At 50.6% G+C, this 23,647-nt stretch overlaps 1 protein-coding gene across 4 annotated transcripts; it reads left to right on the top strand.

Annotated features, from left to right (window-relative positions):
• The first annotated feature begins 372 nt into the window (after positions 1-372).
• Positions 373-17,909, top strand: ISY1 (ISY1 splicing factor homolog). 4 transcript variants are annotated; one of them, XM_024117288.3, is made up of 11 exons: positions 373-655; positions 2,507-2,529; positions 3,078-3,129; positions 4,110-4,175; positions 4,356-4,398; positions 7,235-7,347; positions 10,219-10,336; positions 13,178-13,300; positions 14,648-14,790; positions 16,863-16,949; positions 17,248-17,909. In XM_024117288.3, the coding sequence occupies exons 1-11, from the start codon at positions 653-655 to the stop codon at positions 17,353-17,355; spliced, it is 879 nt and encodes a 292-aa protein (XP_023973056.1). In that variant the 5' UTR covers positions 373-652; the 3' UTR covers positions 17,356-17,909. The 4 variants fall into 4 exon arrangements, with proteins under 4 accessions (XP_023973056.1, XP_028342054.1, XP_028342052.1 ...); XM_028486251.2 differs by lacking the exon at positions 373-655 and adding an exon at positions 697-1,493; XM_028486252.2 differs by lacking the exon at positions 373-655 and adding an exon at positions 1,517-1,628.
• The last annotated feature ends 5,738 nt before the right edge of the window (positions 17,910-23,647 follow it).

Below are 23,647 nucleotides of genomic sequence, written 5' to 3'. Positions count from 1 at the left end.
TCATAAAAAGCACAGGCCGCAAGTAAACGCCTGGGAGGCGAGTAGAGGTTGGCGAGGCCGGGCCAGCTCCTGCCCCTGGAGAGCACGCAGGCGGGGGGAGGGCCCAGTCCAGCGGCCCCGTCCACTCAGAGGGATGAGGGCGAGTAACTTCCACAGGGCGTGTCTGCTCTCGCAGAACCAGACAGGTCAGGAGGGATGCGCACCTACAGTTGCACACACATCTCTGGCAGCCTCACACACAACCGCAGGACCGAGTATGCGGGAACAACAGTTACCGCGGGACGTCTCGCCGTAGTTATCGCGAGAGCAAAACCAGCGCCCCGCGCCCAGTTAGAGGCACGTCCGTTCCACTGCGCAAGCGCGGTTCTCCCAGCGCCGCTATTTGCCGTACGGTCGTGTCGGTGCGCGGTCCAGACGACGAGGGAGGGCCGCCTACGGGAGCTCGCCTGCGTTTCCTCCCCTTCCCCGGGTCAATTCTCCATTTCGCTTCCGGTTCCTCACTTCTGGTCCCTCCCAGTTATCCTTCCGACTCAGAAGCCGGTGGTGCGGTCAGCTAGAACCTTCAGTTCCCGTCCGGGTCGGCCGCGCCTGGGGCGGCGAAGCTCCCTGGGCTGGGGCTGCGCGGCCTGAGGGCAGCGCCCTCCCTCGCACCATGGTGAGCGGGGCGGGTCCGGGGCGCCCAGGGGACCGCTGCGGGCTACAGGATCCGCGGCCGGGACGCGGGGGTCTTCGCGCCGCGTGAGCCCAGAGGCTGGAGGAAGCTGAGCCTCGGCGCCCGCCGCGCCGTCCGCGGCCGTGCTTATTCCGGACGGCGTGCTGTAGTTCCCCACCGGGAAGCCGAGGCTCCGGGAGGCGCAGAGCCGGCACCGCGTCCCTTGGGGGGCCCAGCAGCGGTTCCTGCGCTATTTGCCTTGTGTCTGCTCTCCGGCTCCCCGACGGGGAGCTTCCCGAGGGCAGGGTCTTCCCACCTCTGCCTCCTTAACGCCTGACGCGGTGTCTGGCGCGTTGTCGGGGTCCAGGGATGGACGAGTGGCCGGCGTCGTGTGACCGCAGGAGGGTGTGATCGCTGTGGGCGGGCGCGGGTTGTCGGCTGCTTCATTTGTTCTAGAAGCGCTCACGACGGAGCATGCAGAGTGCCGGTACAAGGAAGATACTTTTACATGTTGGTTACCCTGATGGTCTCATTAAGCGAAGCACACGACGCCGTAATAAATGGTAGAAGGTGTAACGGATGCCACTGTAGATTGATGAGCCCAAGATCCGGAGGACGAGGGAAACCGGTGGACAAAAAGCAGCCCTTTCTATTCTCCAGCCCTCGGAGGATATGCCCCGTATTACTGCTTCATACTCGCCGGCTCAGCCTCTTGATTCTGCCTCTTGTTCCTGAACTCTGACAAACATAGGCAATCGCCGGTCTCCGTTGCCTAGCGGGACAGAAGGATCCCTGGGCCTGGATGTTTCTGGCAAACTGTCACCAACACGCATTCATATTTGTGGGTTTCCATCACCCCTGGTACATGCCCTTATCACAAGATGCATGGTTTTTTTGGGGAAATTCTTATGAGTTCCCTCAAAAGGAAGAACCGTGACCAAATTCCTAGTACCCAGCGTGGTGTTTCAAGCATGGAGTAAGCATTGAGAAACATTAAGTTAAATACTTAGAATCTGTAGGCTTTAATGAAATAGGTAGGACACAACCTCAGCCTTCAAGATGATGGCTTTTCCTGGGAGAACCTCTGTTGTATTCCTTAGTAGATATTGTGTTCATTTATCTACCAGACAAACTTGACAAGTTTGTTTCTGTGTCCATTGAAAGGGAGAGTCAAAAAGATTTAAACTGAGCTCACTTTTGCTGAGCATCTGATGACTTCATGTATTTATCTCATTAAATCATCATGACATCTTTATGAGATAAAAGGTATGATCCTTGCTGTAAAGGTGGGGGAACTTCTCAGGGATGGTAAGTTGGAGAGCCGGGAGTGAAACTCAAGTCCTTGACTCAGCAAGTGCTCTTTCTACTTACAGTACAACCCAGAAAATGTGTTCTGTGCCTGACACTGTGTTTCAGGGATAATTGACTTGACATTAGTGCAACAGTATTTAGATAAAACTCACTTTGTAAAAGCCAGTCTTTCCTTCCTCAGATTTCAAATGTGGTAGGTATAAACCCAGACAAAGGGGGGCAGCCTGGCTAGGATGAAGGGGCCACAGAAGAATTGTCTGGGACGGTGATAACACAGGTAAATTCTGAAGGATGAGTGGCCAGATCCAAGGGGTTTGGGGGAGTGGGGGAGTAAAGACTAGGTAGAGAGAGCAGCCACAGGATGTGGGCATCTTGTGATTGTTGTTGCGATTGTTACTGTGTTCATGTACTGGTTCAGGCATTCTGCTTGTGCCCGTGTCCTTGTGAAACTTTTCTCTGCAAAGTAAATGAAACGTTTTTCTAGAAAGTAAAAGAAAAAGCTCTTAAACGTGGACATTTTTCTTCCCTTCTCTCTCCTTTTAGGCCCGAAATGCGGAAAAGGCCATGTACGTATCAACTCTATTTCGTCTGTAAATTTCTGTTTGGTATTTTGGTATAGCTTTCTTTCTCTACCTGTGTTGAAATAGTATTCGTATAGTATTTGCCCATACATTTGTTTTCCCCATAGTGTTTTCTGACGGCTCCCAGAACTTATTCTGGATGAACATTCGCTCACCTGGGGTGGTGCAGGGGCTGTTAGAGTGACAGCGCATAATATTAGTCTTTTTAACATCTGGATGTGTTGCTCACCACAGTGGCCTGATGAGTAGAGTTTCCCACAGTCCAGTCACCACAGTGGCCTGATGAGTAGAGTTTCCCACAGTCCAGTCCTTACACGCCGTATGGGTGAAAGGAACACAAATCCTTATAAGCCCTACTTTTTGGAACATGGAAACCCATAACTTCTCTGTGGTTTCGTGATTGCCATATGTATATATGTTTATGAGTGATGGGTGACATTCAATATGGTCATGAGGAGATTTACCCATCCAGGAACTTGGATGATAAGAGATCTTTGAGCAGGATCTAACGGAGTCTTCTCTCTTCCCGGTAGGACGGCCTTAGCAAGATTTCGCCAGGCTCAGCTGGAAGAGGGAAAAGTAAAGGTTGGTTTAAATCTTCCTCATGAATTTTTAAATTATTGAGAAGAAGTGCAGTAAAACTCCCTCCTGAACAGACTTCAGACTCCAGATCTTCCTCTTTCTCGTCCATGCTTTCCTGTGTCTCATGAGTCTGTACACTTGAATCCCAGGTAGCTGGGGCAGTGTGATGATCTGACTGCTTGTGCTTCTGTCTGCTCTGTAATATGATGATTGGGTTTCCATGTTATCCCAGCCCTGTCTAATACTGAAGAGTACAAAGTGGGGTGTGCTGTGAGGAGCAGCTCTAACCTGAAACCAGTAATGACATTAGCTCACGGAGGCTCAGCCAGCTTAGGGGTAATATGTACTGTTCTTTGAATATTTTTGTTTTGTTTTTTAAAATTATACGCACACCCGCACACACACCTGTATACACACAAACGTGCATGTATGTTTATGTTTGTTCTAAACACTGAGAGCTGTCATTTCCTAAGGTAGTATAAATATGCCGTGAAATGGGTATAACCGGGTGTACTTCGCCATCTCTCTGTACCCACTGACCCTGAACAACACGGGTTTGAACTGCATTGGTTCACTTATACACGGATGTTTTTCAACGGTAAATACTACAGAACTACACGGTTTGTGCTTGGTTGAATCTGTGGGTGTGGAGGAAACACGGATACTGAAGCCCGACTGTAAGTTATACTTGGGTTAACCCCCATGTTGCTCAAGGGTCAAGTGTACTGGACTTCTACGTTGTTTCCAGTAGCTGCCTGTACCAGGTACGATGCAGTGAATGTGTTTGCCTGTGTAGTTCTTTCCTAAGGAGAGGCTGCAGCGTGAGCCATAAGGCTTGATGAAGAGCACCTGGAACTGAAGCTGCAGATGTGTCTTTAGCCTGTTAGACATTTCAGGCTTCAGGCCTGAGTCAGTCATGAATGTTGCAGAAAGCTTGTAATTTCATACAGTACAGTGGCAGCATGTGTTTTGCTTTTCCTTAGGAGCGAAGACCCTTCCTTGCCTCGGAGTGTACTGAGCTGCCCAAAGCCGAGAAGTGGAGACGACAGGTACGTGCTGGGTGAATCTGATCTTACGGAAGAACAGGACTCTGATGGCTTTTGTACCTACATGACTCTTCAACTAGAATTCTAAGAATTTTTAATTACTCATTTTGAATTATATATTTCTTATGCTTTCAGACTTACTTAGAAGTCATAAAAATATATTGCCTTTTATTTTTTTCACAGATCATCGGAGAGATCTCAAAAAAAGTGGCTCAAATTCAGAATGGTAAGCTAGCCTGTCTGTTTAAAGTGCTCGATTCTCAAAGCCACAATTAGCCTTGGGGACGTCAGCCTCCTCTCTCAATAATCAATAGAACAAGTAGGTACAAAATGAGTAAGAACATAGAAGAACTGAACAATACTATCGATCAGTTTGACCTACTTGACCTTTATGGAACACTCCACCTCACAGAAAAGAGTACATTTTCTTTTTGTAAGAGCAAATGGAATATTCACCAAAATAAAGCATATTTTAGGTTATAATATGAATGTTAGCAAACTTAAAATAATTAAAATTTTGTAAAATGTGTTCACTGATTATAACACAGTTAACCTAGAAATCGATAACAAAAAGATATCTGGAAAATTCCTAACTATTTAGAAATTAAACATACTTCTAAACAACCCATATATCTAAGAGGAAACCTCAAGCAGTTTAGAAAATATTCTGCATTGAATGAGAATGAAAACATAATGTCAGAATTCAGGGGACAAAAAAATTTATGGCATGCAGGTAAAGCAGTGTTTAGGTGAAAATTTATAGCATTAAAATAAAATAAGAAAGGTCTCAAGTCAGTGATCTAAGCTTCTACCCTAAGAAACTAAAAAGGAAGAGCAAATTAATTCCAAAGTAAGCAGAAGGAAGGAAATAACAAAGAGAAGAAACCAATGAAATTGAAAACAGAAGATGAATAGAGAAAATAGAACAAAAGCGGGTTCTTTAAAAAGGTCAGGACTTACCTGGTGGCGCAGTAGTTAAGAATCTGCCGGCCAATGCAGGGGCCCACGTGCCGCACGCAGCAGCAACGGAGTCCCAGTGCAGCCAAAAATAAATAAATAAATAAATAAAATTTTAAAAATAAAAAGATCAGTAAAATCGATAAACTTCCAGTCAGACTGATCAAGAAAAAACGAAGACACATGGGACTTCCCTGGTGGTCCAGCGGTATAGAGTCCACCTTCCAATGCAGGGGACACAGGTTCAATCCCTGGCTGGGGAACTAAAATCCCGCGTGCCGCAGGGCAGCTAAGCCCGTGTGCCACAACTAGAGAGCCTTGTGTGCCACAAACTACAGAGCCTATGCTCCCTGGAGCCTGCATGCCACAACTAGAGAGAGAAAGCCCGCATGCTGCAACAAGAGAGAACCATGCACACCGCAAAGAAGAGCCCACACGCTGCAACAAGCGCTGCAACGAAAGCCCGTGTGCAGCAGCAAAGACCCAATGCAGGCAAAAATAAATAAATAAATAAAATTAAAAACAAAAACCAAAAAAAAAACACCTCAGCTAATTGGGAATTGAAGGGAACTTTTTTTTTTTTTCTTGATAAGGCACTTCTACCAAAAACCCTATAGCCAGCTATAGGTTGAATGCTTTCCTCCTAAGATCGGGAACAAGGTGGAGATATCCATTCTCACCGATTCTATTCAGTATTGTACTGGAATTCCTTTCCAGTACAAGAAAGCAAGAAAAGGAAATAAAAGGCCCAAAGATTGGAAGGGAAGAAAAATGCTCTATTCTGAGATGACATAATTTTCTGTGTAGAAAATCCCAAGGAATCTACAGAAAGATTTCTAAAATGAATAAATGAGTTTAGCAAGATCACAGAATAGAAAGTCAATACACAAAAATCAATTCAGTGTCTGTGTACTAGCAGTGAACATTTGGAACTAGAGCTTTTATTAAAGTGTTATTTACAGAAGCATCAAAACACAAGAAATACTTAGGTATAAATCTAACAAAATATATGTATGATCTGTATGCTGAAAACTATAAAACAGTGATGAAAGAAGTCAAAGAACCAATCAAATGGAGACATAGACAGTGTTTGTGGTTGGGAAGACTCAATATAGGAAAGGTGTCGATTCTTTTTCTTTTCAAAATCTATCACAGTCAAAATCCCAGCAGTGGTTTTTGGTTTATGTTGACAAACTGTTTCTAAAATTTAAATGGAAAGGCAAAGGAACTGGAATAGCCAAAACAGTTTTGAAAACGAAAAAAATTGGAGTATTCATAACACCTAATTTCATGATTTAATGTAAAGCTAAAGGTATTCAAGACAATTGGGTAAGAAGTCCAGAAATAGGGGCACACGTATGTGGTCAGTTGACTTGACAAAGGTACAAAAGCAGTTTAGTGGAGAAAGGGAGGGCTTCTCCCTTGGAATAGCCCCCACTGCTCCCGGCTCCCAGCCGCCAACGACAACACCTCAGCAAACTCCCTGTCGTCATCCCTTTAAATCCGTCCCTTAGGGACTTCCCTGGCGGCCCAGTGGTTAAGAACCCGTGCTTCCACTGCAGGAGTCGCGGGTTCGATCCCTGGTCGGGGAAGTAAGCTACGGCGTGCTGCGCAGTGCGGCCAAAAAATAAATAAGTAAAAAATAAAGACTAAAATCTGTCCCTTAGGCTCAGTTCTCAGGCCCTAGTCTTTGTCAAAGATGTTCCCACTTAACAAGGTGTTGCTTTCCTGAAAGGACCAGACTGACACAGACTGCCGCCAGCCCTGATGCTGACGCTGCCTCACTGCATCTTGGCTGACACTGATTGTACGCTGTGTCCCCACCCCTAAGAGTTTACCCTTTCAGTGGTGGTGTAAATGGAGCTGCAGGACTGCTTCAGTTTGTATCTCTGTGGTTGCTAATGAGGATGAAGTGTTTTCCCGCCAGCGCTGCTGGAACTCTGCACATGATTGTTGCCCTTCCAAGATTTCCGTGTGGATGGGTTTTCTTATAAATTGAAATAGTTTCTTTGTGTTATGCACCTTTGTAGGTGTTGACATTCACTCTTAAGGCTACGACATCGAGTGGTATTTTCAAGAAACGACAGGCCATTTTTGTTTTCTAGCTGGTCTCGGTGAATTCCGAATTCGTGACCTGAATGATGAAATTAACAAGCTGCTAAGAGAGAAGGGACACTGGGAGGCCCGGATCAAGGAGCTGGGTGGTCCTGACTATGGGGTAAGCAAGCCGCGGCCCTGGGGGCTGAGCTCGGGTGCTGTCTGCCTGCAGGGTGGCTCCTGCTGCCCCTGCAGCCCTGCCACGGAGTAGGCACTGGCGAGATGAAAGGAGGCTTGAAGGTGCCTGCTGCGCGTGGACAGGAAGCGTGAAAGCACGGGCCAGTGGTGCTTCAAGGTCCGCAGCGCAGGCCTCAGCACGTGTACTGGCCAGGTGTTCCAGAGTGAGCCACTCCGGCTCCCTGGGCCTCTTGTTTGAAATGGCCTTGACCCCTCACGGTCTTCTCCGAACTCCTTGAGAATTGGGACAACCATTCTGTTGTCGGCTTCTGTGCTCACGGGGGCCCTGGGGACATGGCTGTGTTTCCTTTCTCTGGTTTCTTTAAATGCAGTATTCTAGAACAGTGACTTTCAAGCTGTTAGGCCCATGACCCACTATAAAATAAGCACACACACGCACACGTACACGCACACGCACACACACACACACACACAGACACACTCACTCTCACTCACTCACTATATCCCAACACAGTACTGAAAAAATACTTGGTATATGTTGCTGCACTTTGATATTTTCTATTCAGTTCTATCTTGATTTTTAAAAAATTGATGATTATGACCCATGTAATGGATTTCACAACCCGCCAGTGGGTCTCAACTTTGAAAAATGCTGCCCCAGGCCCTGCCGCATTTACCCAGGTCATTTGAACCAGTAGTATCTAGTCAGTGGACTGTAGTATGTTATGTAAGAAATATGAGCAGTTTTTCTATGTATTTAATGAAAACCACAGTTCTCACGTTAGTTCCTGGCCTAAAAATGAGGCATTTATTCTTGTTGCAGAAGGAAAGGCATTTCCACTCCTGGAGTACCTGTGCTAGGAGCGTTCTCACTGCATCTTCAGTAGTTCTGTGACGGTGATTTTGCTCCATCAGACTGCTTTAGTGCAGAGGTTTATTACCCTTCCTGGAAGGGTTACAAAATTAATATGTACAATATTCTTAAGTTCCACCACCCAGAGTCAACAGTCATGTTTTTATGTATTTCCTTCTAGAGTCTTTTTTTTTTAATTTTTTTTTTTATTTTTGCCTGCGGTGGGTCTTCGTTGCTGCACGTGGGCTTTCTCTAGTTGCGGCGAGCGGGGGCTACTCTTCACTACGGTGCGCGGGCTTCTCATTGCGGTGCCTTCTCTTGTTGCGGAGCATGGGCCCTAGGCAACGCGGGCTTCAGTAGTTGTGACTCGCAGGCTCTAGAACACAGGCTCAGTAGTTGTGGCTCAGTAGTTCTTTTTAATGCTAAAGAATTTTATTTTCATTTTCTATGTACAAAAGTAACATTTAGGGAACTCCCTGGTGGTCCAGTGGTTAGGACTCAGCACTTTAACTGCCGTGGCCCAGGTTCTGTCCCTTGTCGGGCAACTAAGATCCTACAAGCCGCTTAGCACAGCTGAAAGAAAAATGTGGCCCATTTAGAGTTTGTTTTACAAGATGGTGGTGTTGGTTGCATGACGCTCTGAATGTACTAATACCACTGACCTGGACACTTAAAAATGGTTAAGATGGTATTATGTTATGTGTATTTTAGTACAATAATAAGAGAAAAAGTAATATATTGTTATTAAGTTGAGAAAAGCATAGAGCAGAACACCATGCCGTCACGATCCTTTTAACTAGGAGCAACTTCTGGAATATTTCCATTTCCGTCCATTGTTTTTCCATGAGTCCTGTAACTGAGGTCATACTCAAGTATGTACAATTTTGGTTCTAGGTTTTATACTTTTTTTCAAAATGGTAACTTTGATTGTACAAAGAGTGCCTACTTTTATGTCAAAAAGAAAAAAAATACATAACAAAAAATATAAAAATTCTAAAATATAAAAAAATTTTATATATTCTATGTGTGATACAGATTACATTATATATTTTCCTACCACCCAGAAATTACTGCTATTAACATTTCCTACTTATCTTTCTAGAATTTTTTCTATACATATATATATTTATTTTTACAGATAACGGTTCATTATTCTAACTCTACGCTTTGTTCACTTAACGGTTTATCAGATGCATATGTTCATGTCAGTAAATAATCATTTATATAATCGTTTCAAAAAGCATTTCTGAGCTCACAGAAAGTTCCACAAATTGTATAGAGAAATCCTATGTACCCTTTATACAGATTTACCAGTTTTTACCGTTTTGCTGTATTTGCTTTATCATTTTCTGTGTGTACCTTGAGATTTATTTTCTCTGAACCGTTTGAGGCTTAAATACATCATGTTCCTTTACCCCTTAATACTTAAGGGGTTATTTCCTAAGAAATACTTTTGTGTGTATTTCCTAAGAATAAGAATGTTTTCTTATATAACCATGGTAGAGCTTAAGACATTTGACTTTGATAGACTCATTTGGCTGTTTTATTGATTTTCATCCTTTATGGCCTTTCCCCTTATAGTACAGAGCCTTGTCCAGGGTCACATACTGTATGCAGTCATCATCATCATTTTTAGTGGAGAGAATTCCATCTTCTGGTTATTTCATTTGTCTTCTACTGTTTGGCATTTAGGTTTTTTGCAATTTTTTTTCACTTAACATTATATTGTGTTTTTCTAAGTCAATATAAGAGTTCCATATGAACCATCATTTTTAAGCTATAGGATATATTCCATCCTGAATATGCTATAATTTACTTAAATCATCCTCTTACTGTTAGGTATTTAGGTTGATTTTTAAGGGATTAAAAAAAGTACCTAAATATATTTCTGTGTACATTAATATTTTGTACCTTTAGCATTATTATCTTAAATCTGTTTGCAAACATGGAAATACGGGGTTTAAGGATCAGATCCATTTTCTCTTTTTCCTTCCCAATAAGAAAGTTGGCCCTAAAATGCTGGATCATGAAGGGAAAGAAGTCCCAGGAAATCGAGGTTACAAGTACTTCGGAGCAGCGAAAGACTTGCCTGGCGTCAGAGAACTGTTTGAGAGAGAACGTAAGTAACTGGTGTTCGCTGGGGGGTTAGCCTGGAATTCTTGGTCCTGCTTGTAACAGTAGACATGCCGTCTGCAGGTCACTCTTCCTATGCTATTTCTTAGCCGCACAGCAGTCCCGTGTCCTCAGAGGATTATCGTCCTCAGGTGGGCAGACAGTTGGGGTGAGAACGGGAACCTAGAACTGACAGGTGTCAGATTATAGGCTCTGCCCACACCCGTCTGAGTGTGAACGAGGAGTCTCCCTGTTTGCAGTTCAGTCAGCTTCATTTTCGGTTACGTGCTTAGTTGAAAAAACTCTTAACTGAAGGACACGTGACACCTTGGGCCGAACCCTGAAATGCACAAGTGGAGGAGAGTGGATCCAAGCCGGGTACCCTCTCCGCTCCTGCGCTTCCCTCCACAGCCCTGGAGCCTCCAAAATGCAGTTGGAAACCTCTGGTCTGGAATTTCTGTGTATCTCAATTTTGACTTTTCAAAAAGCAGTCCAAGCATTTTACAGAAAGCAGTGTGGAAAGTAGAGAAGGATGAGACCTGGATTCCTCCCACTGCTGGCGTTCTCTTGTTTCCTTCCAGTTGCTTTTCCTGTTTGTTTGAAAATACAATTCTGCTTTCGTGAAGCCCTGCTCATTCTTAAATTCATTATGCACACACTGGTTTTGCATGCGTGATTGACATCACTTAAAATAATTCAGAGTTTAAATATCATGCTGTTTATTATGAATGCAGTATAATTTTATTACAGACAAGTTGTAAAATACAGAAAATCAGAAGAAACGCCCACGTTTTCACAACTTATAGATGATGGTTGTTGACATGTTGGGGTGTATCCCCTTCCAGTTTTTTAAGGCTCCTAAAGTGAGGGTGTGCTGTGTATGTTACTCTTTTTTTTTTGCTTTTACATTGTTTCTAAATTTATTTTTATTTATTCCAGTCAGAGTGTTTTTTTTTTTTTAACCAAGAAAGTACGCAACTTAGTCTTAATGCGTATGATGGAAATAGTAGCATAGGGACTTCCCTGGCGGTCCAGCGGTTAAGACTCCATGCCTCCGCTACAGGGGGCACGGGTTTAAGCCCCGGTCGGGAAACTAATATCCCGAATGCCGCACGGCAAAAGAAAATAAAAATAGTAGCACAGTCCTCTTGACCCCCATCCCAGTGCCCTGCTGGAGGTGACCCGTCACTGTTGTTATCTGTTTGGAATGCTCCCTTCCAGCCTTTTCCATGCACTTCCATGCTTATTTCATCAACTAAATTACATCAGCATAAGTGACAGGCGACTCAACCCCAATTACTTTAGGCAGAAAAGTCTATAAATTTATTGGCTCACATGACTGACAGTTTTGCCTTCAGGAATGGCCGGTTCCAGGTCACATTGCTCCGTTTTGCAGTTTTGGCTTCCACCCTGTGAGCTTTTTTCTCTGTCTCAGTCTCCTCTTGTGGTAGCTGTTTGTCCGTCATCGACTTAAATTTTGTTCTCTCTCAGCAACAGATTTTTTTCCCCCAAACAGTTCAAGCAGAATTCCCAGAATGGAGTCTGGTTGGCTTTGGTTGGATCACAGCTCCATCCTGTGGCCGGAATGCGTGCAGTGCTGTGAGCCAGCTAGGTTTCAGCCCTGTCCTGGAGGCAGCCCACGCGGTGGAGCAGTGGACAGGGTTGTGTGTGCAGTCCGTCCACGTCCTCTCATGGTTCTCCTTAGAATGCCAAGTGATGTGACGGATTAGAGTCTCAGGGATTAACCTTACTTGCTGTGACCGTCCCTCCTTTGGTATTTAGTTGTGTCTAGATGTTTATAATTATAACATTTTTGCTGATCTGGTGCTTGAAACAGTGTATTATTTTTATTTTTTTGTTCCCCTCCCCCATTAAGAGCTTCTTCTCCTTCAATTATCAGCTTTTAGTCTTTGACTGATCTGTTGGGTTGTCATTTCCCTTTTGACTTTCAAGTATTACTAAATATTCTGAATAGCAATGCTTAGTCTGAAAGTACTTTCTTCAGGAATTTCTCATTTATCTTTTTTGTTTGTAGTTTCTTTTGTTTTATCTGTAGTCTTAGTTTTTTCAGTAAATATTATGGCATTTCCTGTGTTGTTACAGCACCCTCTGAAGCAGCAGGACTGGGGCTGCAGGGCCCCCTCCCCTCCGCCGTGGTTGAATTGCAGATCGTAGTCCTGGGGTGTCCAGGTTTTCACTGCTGTATAAACAGCACTGTGATTGCACACCTCTGTTCAGAAAGCTTTGTTTCTGTTTTTTAAGTTAGGAGAGAGTCCTTCTAAATGGACTGATCGGGTCAAAGATTTCAACGCTGATTTAATTTTATTTATTTATTTTAAATTTATTTTATTTATCTATTTTTGGCCGCACTGGGTCTCCGTTGCTGCGCGCGGGCTCTCTCTAGTCGCGGCGAGCAGGGGCTACTCTTCGTTGCGGTGCGCGGGCTTCTCATCGTGGTGGCTTCTCTTGTTGCGGAGCACGGGCTCTAGGCGTGCGGGCTTTTAGTAGTTGTGGCTTGTGAGCTCAGTAGTTGTGGCACAGTAGCTGTGGTGCAAGGGCTTAGTTGCTATCCGCGGCATGTGGGATCTTCCGGGACCAGGGCTCGAACCCGTGTCCCCTGCATTGGCAGGCGGATTCTTAACCACTGCGCCACCAGGGAAGCCCTCAACACTGATTTTAAAAAGGGTGGTACCACGTATATAATCCCATTACTAGTGTAGAGAAGTGCCTATTTCATGATACTTTCATGAACACACCTACTATATGCCTGCGTAACATTGTATGAGGAGAAGGCTTGAGTGAGATTATGACGGGGAATTCAGCTAAGCTGGTGAATTCTTTCTTTTAGCTCTTCCTCCTCCAAGAAAGACACGTGCTGAGCTCATGAAGGCGATCGACTTTGAATACTACGGTTACCTAGATGAAGACGATGGTGTTATTGTGCCTTTGGAACAGGAATATGAAAAGAAACGTAGGTCTGCGGGCATTTCATTTCATTGCTGCTGGCATCTGGTTTCTTTTCTCTCCCTTGAAAATGGGGTTTTATTTTTACTTTTATAAAGAACACTATTTTTTTTAGGGCTTTTTAAAAAATTGAAGTAGTTGATGTACAATAATATGTAAGTTACAGGTGTACAGTATAAAGAGTCACAATTTTTAAAGGTATATTCCATCAGCAGTTATTATAAACTATTGGCTGTATTCCCCATGTTGTATAATGTATCCTTGTATAGCTTATTTTATCTTTTTTTTTTTCATCTTATTTATTTACTTATTTATTTATTTATCTTTGGCTGTGTCGGGTCTTCGTTTCTGGGCGAGGGCTTTCTCTCGTTGCGGCGAGCGGGGGCCACTCTTCATCGCGGTGCGCGGGCCTCTCACCGTCAGGGCTTCTCTTGTCGCGGAGCACAGGCTCCAGACGCGCAGGCTCAGTAGTTGTGGCTCACGAGCCTAGTTGCTCCACGGCATGTGTGATCTTCCCGGACCAGGGCTCGAACCCGTGTCCCCTGCATCGGCAGGCAGACTCTCAACCACTGCGCCACCAGGGAAGCCCCAGCTTATTTTATCTTAATAGTTTGTACCTCTTAATCCCCTACCACTAAATTGCCTCTCCCCCCTTCCTTGTCTCCACTGGTAACCATTTTGTTCTCTATATCTGAGTCTGCTTCTTTTTTGTTATATTCACTAGTTTGTTGTATTTTTTAGATTCCACATATAAGTGATATCATACAGTATTTGTCTTTCTCCATCTGACTTACTTCACTTAGTATGATAATCTGTAGGTCCATCCATGTTGCTGCAAATGGCATTATTTCATTCTTTTTTATGGCTGAGTAGGATCCCATTATGTATATGCGTGCGTGTGTGTGTGTGTGTGTGTGTATGTGTGTATGTCTGTCTGACTGTCTGTCTGTCTGTGTGTATATACACCACATCTTATTTACCCATCCGTTGATGGGCACTTAGTTTACTTCCATATCTTGGCAACCGTAAATAATACTGCTATGAACATTGGGGTGCATGTATCTTTTTGAATGAGTGTTTTTGTTTTTTTCGGATATATACCCAGGGATGGAATTGCTGGATCACATGGTAGTTCTAGTTTTAGTTTTTTGAGAACCTCAGGGTGCTGAACTGGGGAGGATCTGGGTGTATCCCCTAAAGACTGCCCTCCCGTCTGATTCCTGTCTGATTCCTGCCCAGCAGGGCAGGATGAAGGTGATCCTTTACAGTAGGGAGGCCTTGGCCTCGCCCTGCGTGGTGTTTAACGCTTTCTTAGAGGCCAGAGTGAGTAACGCCTGCTCTCCCTTGTCTGCAGTCAGAGCTGAATTAGTGGACAAGTGGAAAGCAGAGAGAGAGGCCCGGCTGGCAAGAGGGGAGAAGGAGGAGGAGGAGGAGGAGGAGGAAGAGGAGGAGGAGGAGGAGGAGGAGGTCAACATCTATGCCGTCACCGACGAGGAGGTACTGGGTGGGCGGCAAGGGACCCCCTGGCACTCACCGCCTTCTCTGTGCCGTGGAGGATGTGGGGGCGGTAGCAGGAAGCACGGACGAGGGGTCAGGGTCAAGGCCCGGCTCTTGCCCCTGCCGCCGTCTGAGGCTTCGGCCTTCTCTCCTAGACGGTGGGGTTGAAGGTCACCTTCTGGGTTCACAGGGAGGGTCCCAGAGAGGAACGGCTGTGAGGGCACCTGGGAAACTGCTTTACGCCGGGGATGACTCGTATCTCAAGAGCCAGGCCCTCCTGAACGCGCTGGAATTGGGCCCCTAAACACATCTGAGGCCGGTGTGTTTTAGCCAGGACCGCGTTGTTTCTGCTTAAAGGGCAGTGTCAGTCACTCTTCTGGAGCCTTAACCACCCCCTGTTACAGCTGGAAACCAGCCCAGCGCAGAGAAGGGACTTCCTAAGGGGGTCCCGGTTGGGGATGGAGCTGTGATCCTTCAGGCAGAGCCCCCTTGCTCCCAGCACCCCTGCAGGCCTTGCTCCCTGGGCAGGTCCAGGATGGAACTGCTTTGCTCAGCTGAGCAAGGGGAGGGGAAGCACCCATGCCTGGACTAAGGGTCAGGCCCTGTGTGACATCACATGGCTTGCCATGATGTCAGTGGCAAGGAAGCAGGCTCAGAGAACAGGATCTAGCAGATCCTGAGGTTCGTGCCCTCAGGCAGGCATTTGAAGCAGGATGGCAGCGTGCCCTAGGAAGATTTTCTCTGGGTGCAAATAATCCATTTGCGCTTTCAGGGGATGTTTGTTTAATGAGTGGCTACTGTGAGGCCCACTCGAGGGGCAGGACAGCAAACACGCTTCGCTTGTAGCTTGAAGCCCAGGGGGACAGTCCGGTCAGCAGACACCGTGGGAAACGGCAACCGTGATAGGAGCTCTGGGTAGCGACATGGTGAAGGCAGGGCCAGTGAAGGCTTTGCTGGGGACGTGACCCTTCAGCTGAGATCCGGAAACAAGGGGGAATTAACCAAGCGAAGAGGCGGCAGGGAACAGCGTGAGCGGACGACCCCATGGGAGCGCGGGGGACGGAGGACAGGCCGGTGGCTGGAGGGCAGAGTGGAGGCTGGGGGAGGGGAGGTGGGCCGCGCAAGGGCCCCGGCTCCCCTGGGGAAGCGTTTTCCTTTACCGTGAGAGGGATGGAAAGCCATCAGAGGATGTAAAAATTGTTTATCCTGAAATGCTTAAGATTGACGGGAAGTTGCACAGCTGCCGCCGAGGGTCCTGTGTGGTCCTTCACCCAGTGTCCCCAGCGGCTTGCACAGTGACACTGCAGTGTCCACCGAGGGACCTGACGTGGTGTGACGCGCGTGGGCAGCGCTGTGTCTTTCATCATGTGTGTGGATTCTTTGGGCTACAACAGCCTTCCCTGTTGGAGTCTGCCCTGAGGAGTGGAAGGAACTTCCACCCGTGGGCTCGCCTCGGTGGATGCAGCCCGACTTTCCCAGATCCCTGGGACCAGTTTCTCCTACCAGCAGCATCTGAGAGCCTCCACCGGGGCTTTCCTGGCAGCTGGTGACCTGGGGCGGGGGGTGGGGTCACGGTCCAGCCCAGAGACCTGCGGGCAGTGGACCTGCCTCTGCACAGGCCTCCTCTCTCCTCACGCCTCCAGGGCTACGTCATTCCTTAGGTTATGAGTAATCTCCGCGGACTCACAGGCAGCCTCTGAGTGATGCTTTCTTCTATATGTGCTTTTTTCAAGTTCAATTAAAAAAATAGATAATGTATTCACAAGACTCAAAGCGCAAAAAGTATACAGAGATTCAACACAGCTTCTCTTTCGCAGCCCTGTCCTCTGTCCACTGGCTCTCACTGAGATCACTGGCTTCTCTTTTCTTCCTCGTACAAGAGGTCGCGCAATACGCAGTGTTCTGTTGCTTCTTGTACTTAACGCTGTGTCTTGGGTGTCTCTCTGTCTGAGAACAGAGCTTCCTCGTCGCTGTTTTTCCTTTTAAATGGCTGTAGGCTGGTGCACGTTATGGCGGTGCCAGCACTTACTAACGGTCTCCTCCGCGCGGCCTCTGGTTGTACTCTTTTGCAGTCTGATGAGGAGGGCAGCCAGGAGAAAGGAGGGGAGGACGGGCAGCAGAAGTTCATCGCTCACGTCCCGGTGCCGTCGCAGCAAGAGGTAGGACAGGCTGGGGGCCGCCTGGCCTCTGAGGGGCCCCACGGGGCGCTGCGTGGTTTTCTTGGTCCTTCCTGTCCCTTTGGGCGACTCTCACACCCTTCCACAGGGCGTTGGTCCCTGGGCTCAGGTTAGGGCGAGGCGTCCAGACGAGGCAGCAGTCGAGCCCTCTGTCGCTCACCTGCTCCCCCGGCGGAGATCGGGGCCCTCGGACGCAGGGTGCTGGGCTCCCGGCCGGGCCCAGGCGGCGTGTTGGCCTTGCGAGGCCTGCGGCCTGAGCCCTCCGCTCTCCCGCCCGCAGATCGAGGAGGCGCTCGTGCGGAGGAAGAAGATGGAGCTCCTGCAGAAGTACACCAGCGAGACGCTGCAGGCCCAGAGCGAGGAGGCCAGGCGGCTCCTGGGCTACTAGGGCCGAGCCGGGGCCGCCGCCCAGCGCCGTGGGAGGTGGGCAGCCCGGGCTGCCTGCCGCTTCTCCTCCTTCCTCCCTCCCCTGCCCGCGCCTGTGTGCTGACCGAGGGCCGTTTGCCTGCCGGATGCCCCGGTGTCACCTCGTCCCGGTGTTTTGCTGACGTGTGAACCCACTTACTTCTGTCTTGAGTGTGTAGGACACGCTGCTCCCTGTCAGCCTTTGAGTGTCTTACATATAGCCTCCTCCTGTCATTTGGTGGGGAGGGCGACCAGTTAGTGACACTCCTAGAAAACGCAGACGTGTTTGTAACTCCTCTTGAAGAATGAGAAGGTGTGTGGGCCCCGAGCCCACATCCCACACACCGCGGCAGCCGGAGGAGCTCCGCGTTCGGGGCAGCCCTGCCCTCAGTTCAGACCCCTCGGCTAGCCTTGCTCTTCCTGCCCAGGAGGCAGGGGTTTGAGTTTGCTCCTGCTGTCTAGGACTGGTTCTGCAGAGAGCTATTTTTATTAAAGATTTTTGTGTGGAAGGCGACCTCCGGGTCTGGGCTGCCTGTCTCGAGGCCATGTCTGTACTGGGACCTGAGCGAGGTTCACAGTCACCGCAGGGGACGGGGTCCCAAAACACGCAGCCCTGGTGTGGGAGGGCTGGGACCATCGGCGGCCCGTCTGGAAGCTGAAGAGGTGGCGGGGCTGTCCTCCCGTGGCCCCCGCGGCCCCCGCACCGACGGCTGCGGATCAGGGCTGAAGCGGCAGGGCCCGCGGCGCCGGCCTGTGGGGAGCCCACAGAGGATGCCCGGGAGTCGGTCCAAACCCGCCATCCCGGCCGAGTCTTTCCCTCCCGGAACCGCAGCTCCGGGCAGAGTGGGGGGGCTCCCCACCCTCGGGAGGGGTCCTGGGCGTGTCGGCAGAACCGTGTAGCTGCCGCGGTCCCGGCGGGCCTCCCGAAGGAGACTGGGGGCAGCGGAGCAGTGCCATCCTGAGCGAGGGGGTGACCTGCCTTGGGATGTTCCCGAGCCAGGGTGGAGGGGGTCAGGCGGAGGCCGGGCAGGGTGGGGGGTGGCCGTGGGGAAGGTGAGCGGGGGCTTCAGAGGGGGGAGGGGAGGGGAGGGCTGAGGACTGGGCCGGGGGCTTCCCTTCCCTGGAGGCAGGGCTGGAGGGGCCCCTGGGCGAGTGTGTGCCGGGAGCAGAGAGGGTCACGGCTGGGGCGCTGGGAGCCCCGGGGGCCGGGCAGGGTCAGACTCGGCCCTGGGACCCACAGCCAGCCCGGGGCTGGCCCCAGGCAGGGGCTCAGGAGCGAACTCAGCGGGGACTTGGGGCAGGTCCCTCTGGGCACCGGCCTCAGGTTCCCTGTCTTAAAGGCCAGGACTGGACCTGGTGCCCTCCGAGTTCCCCCCGGGTCTGGGCAGTCCCAAGGGGTGGGCAGAGGCGGGGGGTGTGTGGCCTCGGGACAGCCAGCCCCTGGGGAGCGTTTGGAGGGCCCGGCTCAGATGGCCCAGTTACGGGGTTTTCGTCCAAGGGTCACTCGGGTGGGGATCCTCGCATTCGGTGAGAGCAGGCGGTTCAAACGACAGGTGTTTCTTGTCCCTGGAAAGATGGTTGGCAGGTGCATGGAGCTCGGCCCACCTGGACAGTCCCCCGAGTCTCCTCCCCACGGCCCCCCAGGGTCTCGCGGTGGCTTCCCCGGATGGGATGCGGGCAGCACAGGAATCAGCGTCTGGCGTCTAAGGAAACGGGCCCTGCTGAGGACGCGCAGGTGTTCCTGGCAGAGATGGGCCACACCCCGGGCTTCTCCTGTGCTGCAGGCCCCGGTTATTTGTCTGCCAGGGCCTGAGAGGAGGTCTCTGCAGGGCTCCCCCCAGGCCTGGAACAGCAGGGGAGTGTGGCCACTGGTGGGGGTGTGGTCTCCATGGCCCAGCTCCACGGAAACTTTGACAAAATCGGTTTCATGGTTTATACCAGCTTTGGCTCTGCCCACAGTTTCCCAAACATAGATACACATGTCCACGGACTTCGCTCCCCTTCCCTCTCCCCGCTGCCCCACCGGCGCGGGTAGCGAGTCTGAAACACCAGTCTCCTGTCATGCCTTAAGACTCCTACAGCAGCCCCACCTGGGCCCCGCAGCGCCCTCCGCCCCTGCACCCCAGCCCTCTGCACTCTGCCCCGAGCCCATGTGCTCTGGCTCGGGCAATGTGTAAACCTAGACGAGATTAAAACCTTTCAGGGCGAGGAGGCCCATTTCGTTTCCTCCCAGACCGCCCCACGCCCACCCCATCCTCTGCTACCATCAGCGTCTCACTGCTTCCTCCCAAAGCCCCTGCTCATACTAATGGAAGCAGTGACAGCAGAATCCAGCCAGGGGGCATCAGGTCCACTAAAGAGCAGACAGGTCCACGGTGGGGATGGTGGATTTTCACATCTGCTCCCCTCCTGCCTCACCCTCTTGCACTCTCCCCCGCAGAAGAAGGCAGGCTGTAGAGGAAGGGGCTCCTGTAGGGCTGCCCCTGGAGCTTTTCCGTGTCACCGAGCCTGCGTTTCGCCCCAGGGAGATGAGCTGTGGCCCAGGTCCCTCTGGTGGGGCCGGGTAGGACTGTGTGAAAACTAGCAAGTGTGAGGGGCTGGGAACTAGGGGAGGAGCCTCAGGCCAGGGGAGCAGAGGGGAGTAGACGCAGTGGGAGAGGTGAGAGGGGCTTCCCGAGGGGCCGGGGCTCGTCCCTGGCGTCTGTCTAGCAGGCCCACTTGGTGAGGGCAAGGTGGCTGGGGGCCAGTGGGAAGCTGCGAGGGGAGGAAGCCGGGGCACCCCTCCAGGGCGGGCACAGCGCCTGGGGTGGGAGGGCACCGCGGGGCTGGCGGAGGTTGGGGCGGAGGTGCTGAGCCCGGTGACCCTGTGTTTCCAGTCAGAGCCTCCTCTGTGCGACTGGTACGTTGGAATGAAGCAGGGCTCCTTTGGCCTCCATTAGGAGGTTTGGGGCCACTGGGAGGGGAGAGCGGACGTCTGACGTTTCTCTGGCCACCAGGAGGGTGCCCCGAGGAGTCCTCCCAGCCCTCAGCCAGCACCAGCCCAGGGCACCTAAGTCTACAGCTGCTGTGGCATATTTTTGCATTCTGGCTGCTTTCAGTTTTTGAACATTTTGCAGCAAGCACTCTTCTGTATTAAGAACACAGGGCGTCATGGCTGGTGTCTGGTCTTCGTGGTGTTTTCCACCTTTGTTTCTGACCAGGGGCACGTTTTCGTCCCTAGCCTGGGCTCTTCCAGAGAAAGAAAACTCGGAGGATATCGTTAGAGGCTATATATTTTAATAATGGTGACTGTAGAAGGAAAGGAAAAGATGGAAAAAAGAAGGAAGGAAGGGGGAGAAAGTCTCTCTCTCACCACTTGGAGGAGTCTGATCCACGCAACGCTGGGGTCACAGCAGGTGCTTCCGTATGTCAGCTAGGATGGTGCCACCGTGTGGCAATAGCACAAACAGTGAAAATTCGTTCAGCTCACCCACCGTTAGCTTTAAGAATGTTAAATTCTTGACCCATTTAAAAGATTTTGTGGGCTTCCCTGGTGGCGCAGCGGTTGCGCGTCCGCCTGCCGATGCAGGGGAACCGGGTTCGCGCCCCGGTCTGGGAGGATCCCACATGCCGCGGAGCGGCTGGGCCCGTGAGCCATGGCCGCTGAGCCTGCGCGTCCGGAGCCTGTCCTCCGCAACGGGAAAGGCCGCAGCAGAGGGAGGCCCGCATACCACAAAAAAAAAAAAAAAAAAAAAAAAAGATTTTGGGATGTGCATTATTTAAAATTTTGGGCCTTGGACTTCCCTGGCAGTCCAGTGGTTAAGACTCTGCGCTTCCAATGCAGGGGGTGCAGGTTTGATCCCTGGTCGGTTGGGGAACTAGGATCCCACACGCCATGTGGTGCAACCAAAAAAAAAAAAAAAATTGGGGGGCATTAAGTGAGACATCATAAACATTTTTTAATTACTCCATTTCAAAGGCTCATAATTCAGTTTCAGATAAAATGCCACTGTGCTATCCAAGAATTTACCACCAAAGAGAGGAAATGCAGATATTTTTTAACAGCATTGCTGAGATATACTTGACATACCATAAAAACCTACTGCGAGTGTACAACTTAATGATTTTTAATAAATCTCCTGGGTCATGCAGCCCTCACGACAGTCCAGTTTTAGAACGATTCCGTCACCCCACAAATGCAAATGGTGGCTGTGTTTTCTGGCAGAGTCCATACCCAGGCCAACACTCCCCACCCCAAACCAGTTCCAGGCAAGGCCAGTGGAGAGGCCAGTTCAGCTGGCCGGCCTTTTGCCCAGTACACCCACAGCTGCCCAAGCCTCCTCCCTCTCCCCGTGCCTGTGGTTGGTGGTACTTTGGCCCCTCCTGGAGCCACCTTTCCCCTCCTCCTCTCCACCTGCTGCTGTGGGTAGCCACTGGGACAGACGTTGTTTTCTGGGGTCCTGGGCTTTGACGTGTCCCCGCTTCCCAGAGCCAGCCCAGCAGGGGGAAGCCTTCCATCCCATGTCCTTCAGCCTACTTCTGCCTTGGATGGACGCTATGTCCTTGGCTCCAATGTGATGTAACAAAGCTGGGCTCCCACACCTGCTTTCCCTGGCACTTGGGGAGCTCCTGTCTGGTGCTGTTGGGTGTTTCTCATGGGAGTGGAGATCAGTAACCCTTCCCCCATCTCCGTGGGTCTGCGTTTGCCTCCTGGTCCAGTCTCTTCCCCACTTGGCCAGTAAAGCTGGTCAGGGTCCTTGGGGGTCCTAGTCCTGGTGAACTTGCTTTCTGTGGTCCCCTTAAGCTACAGGAAGGCCATCTTCCCTTTTCTACTGGGGAGGATATGGATTTTTCTCTGCTTTGTTCACTGATGGATTCCAAGGCCTTAAAACAGTACCTGACCCATAGCAGGCATTAATCGAATTTTAAAATTACACGGAATTGAAGTTCTGCGGCCCCTTTGTAAGGGTACTGTCTGAAGAGGGCACGGGCGTTCTCAAATCCCTTCCATCTGGGTAACTGAGGAGACTTTGGGGAATAGGTCCTATTTGATCTATTTTAAGCTCCTGATAGACATTTGGGTCTCATTTCTCTGAGGAGCCCTGGTTCACCAGGCCATCTGGGGAGCGGGTCTGCCCTAACACAGAACTCCCCATGAACCTCCCTTGTTCCTCAGCTCAGGTCAGTCTTATCAGGTGGGTCAGTTCCCCCAACTGGACCCAAATCCCCAGCTGAGCCAGCCCCTCCTGAGACGGTTGGGCAGCTGCTTCCACCACTGCTAGGCTGCCTTTTGGGCTTTGGAATCCCCCAAACCTAGCCTCCCACCAAACGGTTCTCCCTAATTCCACTCTCTCGGAATCCTGGGGGGGGTCACCTTGAGCACACAGCCACACAAGGATTCTGGCCTCCTCCCCAGTTCTGTAGCCAGCTTAGTTTTGGGCCTCATGGAAGCCTTCTCTTTTCCTCCTTGCAGTGTGCGCCAGGCCTTTCCCTTCTTCAGTACCGGAAAAATGCTACCGCCTCTCCCATCCTGTCTTAGAGGGATTCTGCAGCCCCTTTGGTGTGAGCACCGAGGTGACCCAGTGGTCTCTCTTCCCCAGAGATCCATTCTAAAGGAGGCCATTCTGGGCCCAAGGGCTGGGTTAACAGGCCACCCTTCCCTCTAGCCCACTCCTTTCTGTGGGTCTGGGAGAGACCAGGTAGGAGAACCCAGGTTGGTAGGAAAGCCCAGGCAGCTGGCTAGTCCTGGGTGAGCGGGAGGTGCGGGGGCGGGGAGAGGGGGAGGAGGCGGAGGCAGAGGATAGATTGGCAGTGGGGGGCGTGGCGCGTACGGGGGTCGGTGCTGTGGGCGGGCTTAAGGGCGGAGCCGAGGAGTGTTAACGGGCTGAGGGCAGCCCTGAGGGCGCAGTCGGGATGAGGACGGGGTCGGGAGCAGTGCTGGGGGCGGAGTCTGGCCGGGGCGGGTCTGAAGGTGGATTCTGATTGGGTCAAGTCTGAGGGCGGAGTCTCATTGGAGGCGGGCCAGAGGCAGTGCCGAGGGCCCAGTAGGCCTGGGGGCGGGACCGAGAACAGCGCTGGAAGAATACGGTCGGGGGCGGGCCCGGGGCGGTGCCCACCGCGGCCCCGAGGGCCGGACTGGCCTGGCGCGGCGCGGAGGGCCGGGCCAGGCGAGTCCGGGGCGGGGCCGCGGCCGCGGGGTCGGGCCGGCCGGGCTGGCCGGGGCGGGCCGGGGCGGGCCGGGGCGGGGCGGCCGGCGGGCGGTGGCGCCCCTTCCCCAGGTGTTGCGGCGCTCCCAC

This window comes from Physeter macrocephalus, unplaced genomic scaffold, assembly GCF_002837175.3.
Source record: "Physeter macrocephalus isolate SW-GA unplaced genomic scaffold, ASM283717v5 random_761, whole genome shotgun sequence".
NCBI lineage: Eukaryota > Metazoa > Chordata > Mammalia > Artiodactyla > Physeteridae > Physeter > Physeter macrocephalus.
The sequence above is the reverse complement of the archived record's forward strand: the minus strand, read 5'-3'. Positions and strand labels throughout refer to the sequence as shown.

Excerpts from the sequence above, each read along its gene's own strand:
- ISY1 (XM_028486251.2), top strand. The coding sequence starts at position 1,455 with ATGTTTCTGGCAAACTGTCACCAACACGCATTCATATTT. Across the intron at positions 3,130-4,109 it reads TGGAAGAGGGAAAAGTAAAG|GAGCGAAGACCCTTCCTTGC; the intron begins GTTGGTTTAAAT and ends GCTTTTCCTTAG. Across the intron at positions 4,399-7,234 it reads AGTGGCTCAAATTCAGAATG|CTGGTCTCGGTGAATTCCGA; the intron begins GTAAGCTAGCCT and ends TTTGTTTTCTAG.